At 35.6% G+C, this 13915-nt stretch overlaps 1 protein-coding gene across 1 annotated transcript; it reads left to right on the top strand.

Annotated features, from left to right (window-relative positions):
• Positions 1-1057: 1057 nt before the first annotated feature.
• On the top strand, positions 1058-13128 carry LOC113114103 (neuronal acetylcholine receptor subunit beta-2-like). Its single transcript, XM_026280847.1, has 7 exons — positions 1058-1418; positions 1511-1626; positions 8018-8163; positions 8249-8293; positions 8372-8481; positions 9093-10053; positions 12096-13128. Exons 2-7 carry the CDS (start codon positions 1575-1577, stop codon positions 12240-12242), a joined length of 1461 nt encoding a protein of 486 aa, XP_026136632.1. The 5' UTR covers positions 1058-1418; positions 1511-1574; the 3' UTR covers positions 12243-13128.
• Positions 13129-13915: the final 787 nt, after the last annotated feature.

Raw genomic sequence — 13915 nt, 5'->3', positions numbered from 1 at the left:
AATGCGAAATAGTATTATAATTTAAAAGAACTTATCCTTCAGAAATAATACTAATATATGCTGATTTGGTGTTAAAATTATTATTTTTTTAATTATCAATGCTGAAGAACAGTTTTGTATTACACTACCATTTTTTAAAATGCTTTTATGCTGCAGCGATGCATTAAAATGATCAAAATTAAAGGCTCAACAAAAGATTGTTTCCAAAAAATGCTGTTCTTTTGAAAATTCTGAAACAATGCTGAAAAAAAGATATCACAGTTTCCAGAAAAATATTAAACAGCACAACTTTTTTCGACATTGATGATAATAAAATAAATGTTAAAAAAAAATTATAAAATGTTAGAATGATTTCTGAAGAATCATGTGAATGAAGTCTGGAATAATGGCTGCTGAAAGTTTTGCTTTGTCATCACAGGAATACATTACATTTTGAAATATATTAAAATAGAAAAAGGTGTTTCAATTAGTAATAATATCTCACAATATTTTACTGTATTTTTTATCAAATAAATGCAGCTTTAGGTGAGCCTTGAAAAGAGGCTTTAATCAAATCGTAGTTATTCCATACTTTTGACCTGAAGTGTACATGGTAACAATAAACCATTGTTTTGACCAGTAGCTTATAAAACCCATGTGCCAACTTTCTCAAACATAATACTTATGGAAAATGCATTTTGGTTAAACTGTATCTTTATTATATTTATCATATTGGTGGTTAGTCTAAATATGCTGTTGCGGATTCATGGTTTTCACATTATTTACTTTAAAAAAATATCAGTTTTGACAACAAAATGTATTACAGTTTAAGGGATTTTTGAACTAGCAACAGAGAAACACACAGTTCATGCGATATAACCCTTCTGACAACTTCTCAGTGTCTCCCATAAATAGAAATGAAAAACCAACTCATGTAAATGTTTATTAACACCGTTCCTTATGCTCCATGGTGCAGAACACACAACCAGCAAACTCTCCTCCCCCGTGACGCACACCTAGCCAATTACCCATGCAAGACACAGTGGCAATTTGCAGTTCTTTTAACCATGTGCACTTGAGCCAGTGATTATCCTATCTTATATTATCACACTGGATCATCAACACCTGTATTTATTTAAAACTACATTAAAATCGATGCCATTCGACAGGGTATGGGAAAGACTAATGGATTGTTGAAATATTTGTAATAATATGCCATGTGGACTGTGAACTGTATGTGAGTGGTAGAAGACTTGTTTTTACAAAAGTTGATGGCTGTATTGCGCTCAAGCCTGCTGCGCGCGCAAGATAAGCTCACAGTCAGCCGAGAGCGCGCGAGTTAGTTCGCGTGCAGAAGAGAAAATCCCAAAGACCTTTTATCATAACGCTCGTGTTTGTGGCTGATTATCACTGAAAAGGAACCGAACAACTCTCCAGGCGTAAGACACACTCGAATTTTTCACAATCGGAGGGCATAAGAATCCCGGATCTCTCGTTGTCACGTACTCAAATCTGTTTGTCTCACTCGCAGGGGCTGTCGTTGTGAAGTGTGCGGGGAAAATGAATCTGTAAAGACAGAGGGGCTCCGACAGGAGATGGCAGCTCCGATGGCTTCAGGACTTTGGTTTGTTGCGCTCACAGTGGCGAGTAAGCATGCAGCTCTTTTTTTCTATTGATGTGTTTAATGATCAATTGCTTTATCATTAAAACTTATCTTAACTTCTGTTATAGTTTAATACACTGAAGTCTTAAATGTGCTTGTTTTTGTAACTTTAAAATTATTTATTATATTTTATATTATTTTATTTATATTATTATATATATTTTTTATTTATTATTATTTTTTATTTATTTAAAAAGTTAGTGAAAGTGTGTTTTACTTCTGCTCACGATAGTGACAGTCAAAATATGTCAATCACAAATTGAGCAGTTGTTAAATAAGACAACTGAAAACGATAAATTGTTATAGTGCAAATCAATCTGTTATTTAACACTGACTGATCACAAATGTGACCGATGAAATCTTTGCATTATGAGTCTGACTTGAGCTACATATTTTATTTTATATTTTTATATATTTTTATAGAAATTTCTTTCTAATATATGTGCTAAATATGGTGGTTGCAACTGTATTATCAGAGGTAGTGCTTGCTTTTGTGAACCTTTTATACAGAAATATATTTTTCAGGAGTATTAACATTAAATAGCTCCATGGCATTATTTACAACATGTAAAAGATGCACATTAAATCAATACAACCTATTTATAGTTGAAAACTAATTGTTCTCATATCTCTTCGGACCTGTAACAAGTGGCATTAAGGGGTTAAAATGGGTCAGTCCACATAATAGCACTCTTCTCTGTGCCCCATAGCTCAGTTCACTCACAGATCTGTTTCCAACTGTGAAGTATGCTCAGTGCTCACACAGCAGAGAGTCTTTTTGTGAGTGCATCATGTTTCATTGAGTATGGAGAATGACTTTATTACTTAAAATCATCATTCTCACACTGAACATGAATTGGCTGTTAGATAATTTACAATGAATAGGTATATAGAATAGACCCTTCATCAAGGTTGCTTAGTCGTGTGTTTTCTTGATCTCTGTAGTGAAAGTTAACTTGAGCAATTCAGTATCATAGTGTCTTTTTCAGTCCATTTTAAGGCTTGCATGGTGATAGCGTGTGTGTATATCTGTGTGTGTTTTGGTTCTTGAGGCATGCTTATGCTAACTCTGTCATAACTCTGATTAGATCTTTTGCTCAGTGAGTCAGAGCTGCAGAGAGGGTCTCTTAAACACATTCATGAACATGTGCACACACACACACACACACACAGAGAATAAGCCTAGACTTCGTATGTTTTTTTGGAAAGTTTTGTTTGTGAACAAAATTCCTTTTAAAATATTCTGTTATTAAATGCCTCAATTGAGTCATTTTACTGCTTCCATTTATTACCAAACCATGCAGTTGCACATAGTGTTGCACACATTTATTATGGCTGGCTGAAGTAAAACAACAACAAAAAAAACCCCCCAGTTTTGGTGGTTTAGAGGCAGGGTTTAAGTGAGCTCTATTAATTACTCTTTTATTATACCATGCACTCTAACAAAAAGTAAAGTAAGCCCTTGTATAAGCTATGGATAAGAACTGGGCTCTATTTCCAACTGTTGTGATTGCCATCAGCAGTATTGATCCAAGTATCACTGCTTCCATTAATGATTTTATTGCTGAAGTATTTCCACTTATTAAGCAGTGAGTCAGTTAAACAGAGCTAACCAAGGTCATGAAATGAGAAATCAGATATGTACACTAAATTTTACATTTTTAATTCAGCTGAGAATTTTATCCGAAACTACTTTCAAATGAGGAATACAGCAATTCATCATAAAGATGCAAAAAACTTGAGATGTCTAATACAGCGTTTTGGACATTATTAGAAAAACAAACAAAACAAGACCAGTTCAAAAGTTTGGGGTGATTTGTGGGGCGATTGGAATGATTTTACAATGCTTTTGAAAGAGGTTTTATTATGCTCATAAAAGCTGCATTCTTTTGATTAAAAACAATAAAAGTTGTGAAATATTATTACAGCTTAAAACAATTTTATATTTTAAAATATAATTTATTCCTTTGGTGGCATAACTGAATTTTTAACAGCCATGACTTCAGTATTCTTAGTCATATGATCCTTCAGAAATCATTCTAATAAGTTGATTTGGTGCTCAAGAAGCATTTCTTTTTATTATCAATGTGGAAACGGTGATACATTTTTTCAACATTCTTTGTAAATGTAATGAAAAAAAGAAGAAGAAAAAATTACATTTATTTAAATTTAAATTGAATGCATTCTTGATGAATAGGTATATACATTTTTTTAAAGTGTAGTTTTAAAGTATTAACACAATTAAAACCTCAAAAAAGGCTCAGAAAAAACATGCTCCAAATTAACAGAAGTTAGGCTGCCTGAACCAGGTTTTGTGTATAATATGTTGAAGAGAATAAGAGAATGAGCCATCTGCTCAGTGTGTAATATGGGGTTTCAATCTCTGTAGGAATTGTGAAACATTCTTGGATTCCAGAAAAAGTGTGATATACTTATTAAATCCCAAACAGTCTCAGATTCTTAAACTAATGCAAACTGAAATGGGGAAAAGCCTTCAGCCGAAAGAAAGCATCTGAGGGAGGCCTGTGAGGAAGACCAAAACATGCTTTTAAGGGCAGCATGATGTGGATTTGACTCTATGACATACTGAAATGCGGCACAAGGTGTAACTGTTTGGCCATAGCTTGTAAATATGTGCATATATATATATATATATATATATATATATATGTAAGTCGTTTGATGCAGTGGAGCTTGGCTGCAGGAGTAGCTTTTAATAATTTAGATATTTATGCTACTCAAACACTGATACACTGGTAAGCACCGCCCTGTCAAAAAAAGAGCGTAACTGTATTTAACTTCGAATGGGAAGTGTTTATGTGTGTGGGTCTGTGTGTTAGTGCTAATATTGAATACTATGATATTATTTGTATCCCTAGTAAATTATTCTGAGACTTAGACTAGGTCTGTGTGTGTTTGTCTGTGTTGGTGTGTGTCTCCTGCTGCTGTCTGTGTGATGAGGCAGGTTTTTTTTTTAGTGCAGCTGAATTATTCACAGAGTTAAAGTGCACCAGGGGGGAAAAGCTCAGGCATGCAACTGTGAGCGTGTGTGTGTGTTGTTTTGTATTATCTTGAGATGTTGTGTGTTTCTTTCCAAACTCCTGTCCTGCCTTGGTTGTTTAGGAGTGTGTGTGTTTCGGTGAAGAGCCCTGAAGCAGGACATGGGGCTTGTCTGATTAAGTCGGGGGTTTAGTAAAAATTTTCATAGGGTATTCCACAGATATTAGTCACCACTCTAGACAGGAACCTCCATACTAAATAGTCATTTTAAACAAGATCATCATGTGTTTATGCTGAAGATGTTATAATCTCAAACCATTGTTGTACTGATTTTTTTCTTATTATAATTATTATATTGGGTAACTGTGTTAATTAATTAGCCTAACGAATGCAATCGTCACTACAGTGGAGTCTTAGTTGGAAGCAATTGCTCTAAGAAAGGAAGTACAATGATTGACAGTTCATTTGTGCATCGAAAACACAAAGATGTTTCCCATCCTACAGAGTTCGGAGAAACATTTGACATTACAGTGCACTATTTTCAAGATATGAATTTAACCTTTTACTGTTATGTTTATATATATATAAGTCTAGATTTTTCTAGACTAGTAGACTGATTTAATGCTCTGTCGTTGAAAAAAGTTTTCATCTTTCATAATTATAAAAGCCAGCTATAAAATAGAATAATAAATTTAAATAAATAAATAAATAAACTTTAAAATAAAATGTTTAAAATCTTACATTTTGAGATACTGTATAAAGTTGTAATTTCGAGTTATAAAGCCACATTGTGAGACATAACTGGGAGAAGTCCAAACTGGTATTAACAATTCCAAGAAATATATCAAACTCTGAGATAAATAATGACAGTGACTTTTAAATTTTTTTTTTACTCTAAATCAGATAATACGGAAACCTGTTTCTGCCATGGTATTAACAAAAAAAGTTTATTTTTTTTTCCAGCAATTCTGAATTCATATTGGATTTTTGTTTCTTGTGATTCTGAAAAGAAAGTCAGAATTCAGAGATGTAAACTCAAAATTCTTGCTTTCTCATAATTCTGAGTTTATAGTACATGTTTTTCATTGAATTTTTCACTTTATGTAATTATTAATTTTTTTCTGTCACAGAATGAAAAATTACAAAAAAAGATAATTGTGACTTTTAATCTCACAAATCTTTTTTCTGAGTTTTTTTTTAATTTATTTTTTTTAGAATACATATTTGTTTTATTTATGAAGAACAAGAAATCTGAGATTAAAAAGTCACTTTTATTTTCTGTGGCAGAAAGACACTTTCACAAGAAACATACTTCCATATAGAATTGCTCATAAATCAAGAACTAATAGGCTTAATATGTCATATATATTTTTATGTTATATACAGTTATGTAATACAGCAGTTATATATTTTTAATATGCAAGTAAACAAACCCCAAAAACACTTCCTTAAAAACACTTTATTTTTGTACTAACAAAACGCCCTCCAGTCATCTGATTTTTAAGATGTTCCCATATGTTGCCCATAATGCGTAACCTGAAACAACTGGGAGTGAAATCTAACATGATTACTGCTGTGTTTCTAGTATTCATTTATGGTCATATCATTTTTCTCACTAAACCCTCATTATGATAATTACTGTCAGACTCTGCTTTCATATATGCTGTAATATGAGAGCTTGTGATATAGAGAACGTGCTGATGGGGCAGTGATGGGATGAACAGCTGACTCATGTTTGGCATTAAAGAATGATCGTCCCCTTGGGGTCTTAATGAGAGATGTGGCATAGGGCTTCTGTGACCCTCCGCATGCTGTCCGTGAGTCATGAGAATTGTTGCTTCGGTGCATCTTATTTATAGATGAATTGGGTCATTATGTAACTATCTGGACTCATAATAATGTATGTGTCAATTCCTTTGAAGGGATAATGAAATTGGACCTTAATGAGAGATCACCACAGGTAAAAAATGGTTGTGTATGAAAACTTTCACTCTTAGCTTTTGGAAATTCTTGGAGAGGTTCAGAGGTTCTGCTTGGTTTGCTCACATGGCTCCCAAAAATGGCTTATCATGGCATTCATTTAATTTGTCACGTTTCCGCTTTACTTGTTGAGCTGTTAGTCAGATGGAGTACGTCTCACTGAGCACAGGCTGGGTGATTGTGTGTTGAATGCTGACTGCTGCCTCAGTGCTTCTACTGTCAACTTTAATCTTGTAGTCTCTGTACTCATTGTCCCCCACAGTGCACTGCTTGTCCACAGAGTGATGTCATTTGTCCTGACTTGCTGTCCCTTAGAGACATTGGCACAGGAACACCAGTAGAGTTTTGGGCTTTCTCTTTTCTTCTTTCTGAAACTTACTTTTTGGCCTGCCTGTCCAAAGTTACCCTTTAGTTGCATGTGCCAATGATGACTATATGTAGAAAATCTAATAAAATCAATCTAAAATCAATTATAATGGTAAATTTTCCTTTAATGTAAAAGCTGTTAGAAGTAAGATTTTCCACACAGGGTAAAACAATTTCCCAAAAGTTTCTTGACTGGATTTTACCTCCACCCCGTTACATTTGTGGTGTTCACAGTCACAAAGAAGATTGGCTTACAAGAAATAGCCTATGGAATTTCTCATTATGCAATCTATTTACGAGCTGCTTTTATTTTACATTTTCACAGGTTTATATTTCTTTTTGGAATTAATTGATTGTAGGCTTCATTTATATGACCTTAGTTTTTTTACTAAATGCTGGCAAAAATTTTTTAGCAAAGCACAATGGTTAAATATATTTCAAATTTCCATCCATCCATCTTCTTCCGCTTATCTGGGGCCGGATTGCGGGGGCAGCAGTCTAAGCAGAGATGCCCAGACTTCCCTCTCCTTAGCCACTTCCTCCAGCTCTTCTGGGGGCATACCGAGGCGTTCACAGGTCAGCCCCGAAACATAGTCCCTCCAGCATGTCCTTGGTCTTCCCCAGGGCCTCCTCCCTGTGGGACGTGCCTGGAAGGCGTCCAGGAGGCATCCGGAACAGATGCCCGAGCCAACTCAGCTGGCTCCTCTTAATGTGGAGGAGTAGCGACTCTACTCTGAGCTCTTCCCGAGTGGCCGAGCTCCTCACCCTATCTCTAAGGGAGAGCCCAGGCACCCTACGGAGAAATCTTGTTTCAGCCACCTGTATCCGGGATCTTGTCCTTTCTGTCATGACCTACAGATCATGACCATAGGTGAGAGTAGGAACGTAGATCGACCGGTAAATCGAGAGCTTCGTTTGGCAACTCAGCTCCTTCTTTACCACGACAGACAGGCTGATAAAACCTAAGTAAACCATTTCTTCCATTCAATTCAAAACCTCTTCTTAAAAAGTTTTACCTCTGTTTTTCAGCTGTATGGTGTGCAGAGGTAGAGGAACGTTTAGTTAACTACTTACTCTCCCCTGACCGATACAACAAGCTGATCCGTCCGGCGGTCAACAAGAGCCAGCAGGTCACCATTGCAATCCAAGTGTCCCTTGCCCAGCTCATCAGTGTGGTGGGTAGCTGAAACATGAAGAGCTTCCACACATGTCACATTTGATTAATTCAGTGTTTATAACATGTTTATGTTTGTTTTTCAGAATGAGAGAGAGCAGATCATGACCACAAACTGTTGGCTCTCTCAGGTAAGAGAAGTGGAACTTTTGTGTTCGGGTTGTAATTTAAATAAACAAACAATAAATGTCTTTTAATTTTACTTGCAGGTATGGAATGATTACCGGTTGATGTGGGATCCAGAGGAGTATGAAGGGATCAGGAAAGTTCGCCTTCCCTCCCAGCATATATGGCTGCCTGACATTGTTCTGTACAACAAGTGAGACATTTTTCTTTTATTCACATTCATGTTGTTCCAAACCTGACTGTCTATCTTTTTTGTGTCGTAGAAAATAAAAAATAATATTTTTGAGAATGTTGCAGCTGTTTTTGCTGATACACTGAAAATCTGTGGGGCCAAGAACCACACTGGATCTCAGTGTCTTTCATTGCATGACCGTAAGATTCAAAAAGAAAAAGTAATAGAGGTTTGGAACTAAATGAGGGTAAATAATTTTTATTTTTTGCTGAGCTATCCCTTTAGATAATTTATAAGAGGTTTTATTTATTCAAAGGTTGAATCCTTATAAAACAATAAAGGTTGCAGCAGGAGACTTCTTCTGTAAAGTTTTTATAATGCTGCATCAATGCAGGATTTGGACAGGGTTTCACCTTTACCAAGGACAGAGTTACTGCGTTAATCTCAGGAACTGAGACTGAGATTAGAATGACAGCGTTTTTCACATGATGATGAGCTGGCACTCAGGATACTAGTATCAGCTTTTACTTTCCTTTATTATGCACTTTATTATGCACGCAAGCAAAAAAAAGGATACTTTGTATTTTAGATTTAAACCAACAAATTTAAACCAATTTGTTTGTCATTTTTAGTGCTGATGGGACATATGAAGTGTCTTTCTACTCCAATGCGGTCGTGTCAAATAACGGTGAGGTTGCCTGGCTACCACCAGCCATTTATAAGAGTGCCTGTAAAATTGAGGTCCGGGACTTCCCCTTTGACCAGCAAAACTGCACACTCAAGTTCCGCTCATGGACTTATGACCACACAGAAATCGACCTCATCTTGCTGTCAGACTTTGCCAGCCGGGATGACTTCAAGCCAAGTGGTGAATGGGATATTGTGTCCTTGCCTGGTCGCAAAAACGAAGATCCAGATGATGACACATATTTAGATATAACGTATGATTTTATCATTAGACGAAAACCGCTGTTCTACACCATTAACTTAATCATCCCATGTATTCTCATCACTTCACTGGCCATCTTAGTTTTTTACCTCCCGTCAGACTGTGGGGAGAAGATGACTTTGTGTATTTCTGTTCTCCTGGCCTTAACTGTGTTCCTCTTACTTATTTCCAAAATTGTACCGCCAACCTCACTCGCTGTGCCCCTCATTGGAAAGTACTTGATGTTCGCCATGGTCTTGGTGACTTTTTCAATTGTTACAAGCGTGTGTGTGCTAAACGTGCACCATCGTTCCCCAAGCACACACACTATGCCCAAGTGGGTCAAATACTACTTCCTGTTCCGATTGCCTGGTTTCCTATTCATGCGACGACCGGGAGAGTCCAGCAAACGTGAGAAATTTCACAGGAAGCACCAGCAGTGCTCTTCATCTGATCTCCCAGCAAAAAGTGAGGCGGATGAGACTGATTCCACCTTCTTTGTCAATGAAGATGCCAAGCACATTGGTTGGAGACGTGGCGAGTTGCAGGAAAGCACAGAATTTCGTAAGCGAATGGCGATAAAGTGCTCTGCAGACATGGACGAGGCTGTGAAGGGGGTACGATATATCGCTGACAAGTTGAAGAATGAGGATGATGATGAAGGGGTGAGTTTTGAGTTTCACTTAAATAAATGTAAAAAATCTAATTGTTCAATGGACCTATCTAAATATATATATCTCAAACTAATTTAGATAGATCCATTGAACAATTAGATTTTATATATACAGTACTGTGCAAAAAGTGGTTTTAAGTCAGTTATTTCCATGTTTTGCTGTAGTGTCTCAGTAGGAAATATCAGTTTACATTTCCAAACATTATTTTTTTGCCATTAAATGTATTAATCCAGTGAGATTTTTGTTTGCACAAGAAGTCAAACTGAGACAGAACTGAGTCTGAACAAACTGAGACAGATTAAATCCAGAAGAACTGTGGCAATGTCTCCAAAACGCTTCAAGAAACCTGCAAAGCTTCAGTACTGTGCAAAGATCTAGGCACTTGTGTAAAAATGCTGTAAAGTGAGAATCCCGTCAACAACAATGCCATAAATAGATTTTATTAATTAACTTTTATTATTTAAATTCAATTAACATTTGGTGTGGCCACACTATGGTGTTTAAAAAAGCTTTTGTCCTAGGTGCACTTGCTCATTGTTTTTCAGATAGCTTTGCAAGTAGGTTTCTTGAAGTGTCTTGGAGACATTACCACAGTTCTTCTGGATTTAGTCTGTCTCAGTTTGTTCTGTTTCTTCATGTTATTCCAGACAGACTGGATGATGATGAAATCAGATCTCTGTGTGGAGCACTGGCTGTTGTCAGACTCCTTGTGCAAACAAAAATCTCACTGGATTATTAAATTTAATGGCAAAAATAATGTTTGAAAATGTAAACTGATATTTACTACTGACACATTACAACAAGACATAGAATAACTGACTTAAACCACTTTTATTGGTGAAATACTAGTGGCCTAAGATTTTGAAAGACTTTTTGACTTTTTCTCAAATTTGTGTGTTTATGAAGAATTTGGTTCCCAAACGCAATAAATGGCATTTAAAAAAATTTGAGTTCCTGCTCAAATCAGGATTGTTTCTGGTCGGTATTGAAAAGTAAATTTTTAATTTAACTTAAAATGCCATATTTGCAGAGTTATTCATATTTTATCCCTTTTTTCCAAACGGCGACAAATGCCAGTCTCCCTTTTTTGCAGAACGCGATATATCCGCCCAACCAATCACAGCACACCATCCCACAAACTGTAAATTCCACAGACTCTAGACAGTAATGTCAGCGTTTTGAATACACTCTGCATCTTAGTTTTACTCATCTACTTTGCACTTTCTGATCAATAAACAAGGGCTACATGATAAATCGCATGTTATTGTCATCCGCATCTCCTCAGTAAAACCTATTTTGTGATTAATAGTACTGGTAAACCATCACGTGCTTTCAGATGGAAATTATTCAGATGCATTTAATACACAGAGCCATAGATCAGTGCTAAATCGTGTTCATTAGATGAATCACATTCGATTATGAACGCCATATTGTGTAGCTTGTCAGTGTTAGTGTTTTTATTAATGCCATTTATGTCTTTGTTAATACAGCACATAGCACTAGTCAACTGAATGAATGTAACATGGCAAAGATGAATGCACTTTTGGAAGCTGAATGTAAGGGAAATGTCATTTTGGAATTTCTGGGGTCTAATGTTATGTTGTTGTTCAGGTTCTTGTTCATTCTTTTATTGCTGTGATTAATTTATATCATTAACAAGATGACCCGTTGAATTCATTTTGGAAGCGATGACTGATGGATGTATTTTTAGTTCAGTGCCTGTATATAAAGATTAGTTTTGACCAAGTTCAGAGGCTGTCATATGTGGATCAACTTACTATGTTGTGTATTTTCATCAGTTTCAATATGAAAAACATCATTCATATTGATTCAATGGATTTATTGCATTTTGAGAAAAAAAAAAGTATTGTGGAACCAAACTCTTCATATATATATATATATATATATATATATATATATATATATATATATATATATATATATATATATATATATATATATATATATATTATATAGTGCAGATATGTCAAACATAAATTAAAATAAATCTGCATATTCTCTGTTTCTCACAGATTATCGAGGACTGGAAATATGTGGCTATGGTAATCGACCGTCTGTTTCTGTGGATCTTTGTTTTAGTGTGTGTTACAGGAACCATCGGTCTCTTTATGCAGCCGCTCTTCAAGAGCTATAACACACCAGCCTCGGATGATTTGTAGATCGCATAAAGTCAGACCAGTTAAAACACAACCCATATGGCTGTTTATTTTCAGTGCACAACCTAGTCTTATCACAAACTTGACATGACATCCTTCTAATTTCAATAAATATCTTAGCAGAAAGCCCAACAATGGACTTCAAACCTGACACGTTTCATAAGTGTTAAGCTCTGTGTGCCATTCAATGCACAATGTCACAAAATTCTTAGATGCCGTTGAGCACAATACTGGACACACACTGAATATTTAGCTGCCCTAACACTGACCCGAACTCAAAAACCCTTCAGAGCTGTCATTCAACCACAACATTTAGCCCTGGAGGCTTCAACATTCTTTAACCTCTCATAGAAAATGAAGCTCAAAATCCCAAAGTGGCTCTCAACCAACTCTCCCCTTGACTTGATTTCTCAAAACTAAGTGTTTTTCTTAAACATATACAGATTTTCTGAAATTTCCAAATGCTTGTGTGCAGAACAAAAACACTTGTTTACATCAGAGAACCCCATCATTGACCTGTGACGTGTTTAAGGACTACAGTATGTACTGTGTCTTTAAAAATGTCAACCCTAGCTCAGTAGCAATGTGGGTATTTATTTTAAGTCAAATAATAAGCTTTTTACTGGACTCACACCTTAACATACTCTACACGCATCTGCATGCACTGTTCTTTAATACGCATTTTCACATAATTTTCCCCTTATTATACTTAGATTGGTTTAAACATTATGTGAATAGCATCTTGCAGCAGCATTTTGATTGACCTTTACAGACAGATTTTTGAAACGTGCTGTCGTTTGAATGATTGATGAGTACTTCATATATAATTATTATCATAAAGTTGTTTTATTATGATGGTTATGTGATGTATTAAGAAAAGAATAAATTGAAACCGTACAATTTTTGTCACTTTTGCACTTTCATTTTTGTACATTTTAATGCTAATATATGGTTACAGATAAAAGCTTTATATGCGGCTTATGAATCTGCATATTTCTCTCCTGATTCAGATGAGATGACTTCTAGGATGGCCGGAGGGTGAATAGATCTTTAGCAAATATTCATTTTTTGGTGAACTGTTCTTTTTAAAAACTCTGGGTAATTAAAACTCTAAAATAACTTTAGAAAATAGAATCTGTTGAAACTGTATTTTTTTTTCCACATGACTGCTTGTAACACTACACTGGTAAATAAAATCAAAGCATGCATCTGCTTTGCAGAAGGGGGTCTTTTCCCCTTTTTTTATTATCATGTTAATGACCAATTCTACTTGCTGTGGTTTAGGACTGTAGTTTTGTGTTGTTAATTTCTGAGGATTCTTAGAGATATTTTTAGTGTTTTTCAATGTTAACTCATCATGACTGTGGCTCTGCTGATTTAACAGGTGGCGACAGTTCAGTCAGAGGAGTGTGCAAATGGAGGCTGAGATGCATTATTTAAAGGAGTGTATGAATATTTAAGTTATTTTCCAGTCTGTTTTTGCTCTCTTCTGAAGATGGCAGTCTGTGTGTAGATGCATGCTAACATGCATCTGCAGTGTAGATGAAGTAAGCTAAGCAAAGAATGTGAGTCAGCAAACATTAACTCATAATGCCAAATGCAATAATACCAGCGCAGACATCACAACTTTTAACTACTGCAATGCGTTTGTCTGATTCTATCCATGCATTATGAGA

Source organism: Carassius auratus, chromosome 14, assembly GCF_003368295.1.
Source record: "Carassius auratus strain Wakin chromosome 14, ASM336829v1, whole genome shotgun sequence".
Taxonomy (NCBI): domain Eukaryota; kingdom Metazoa; phylum Chordata; class Actinopteri; order Cypriniformes; family Cyprinidae; genus Carassius; species Carassius auratus.
This window is presented reverse-complemented; position numbering and strand designations above follow the sequence as displayed.

Bases quoted from the DNA above. Each gene is read 5' to 3' on its own strand.
- LOC113114103 (XM_026280847.1), top strand. From the start codon at position 1,575: ATGGCAGCTCCGATGGCTTCAGGACTTTGGTTTGTTGCGCTCACAGTG. The intron at 8,294-8,371 runs GTAAGAGAAGTG...TTTTACTTGCAG, and splicing joins CAAACTGTTGGCTCTCTCAG to GTATGGAATGATTACCGGTT. The intron at 8,482-9,092 runs GTGAGACATTTT...TGTCATTTTTAG, and splicing joins GACATTGTTCTGTACAACAA to TGCTGATGGGACATATGAAG.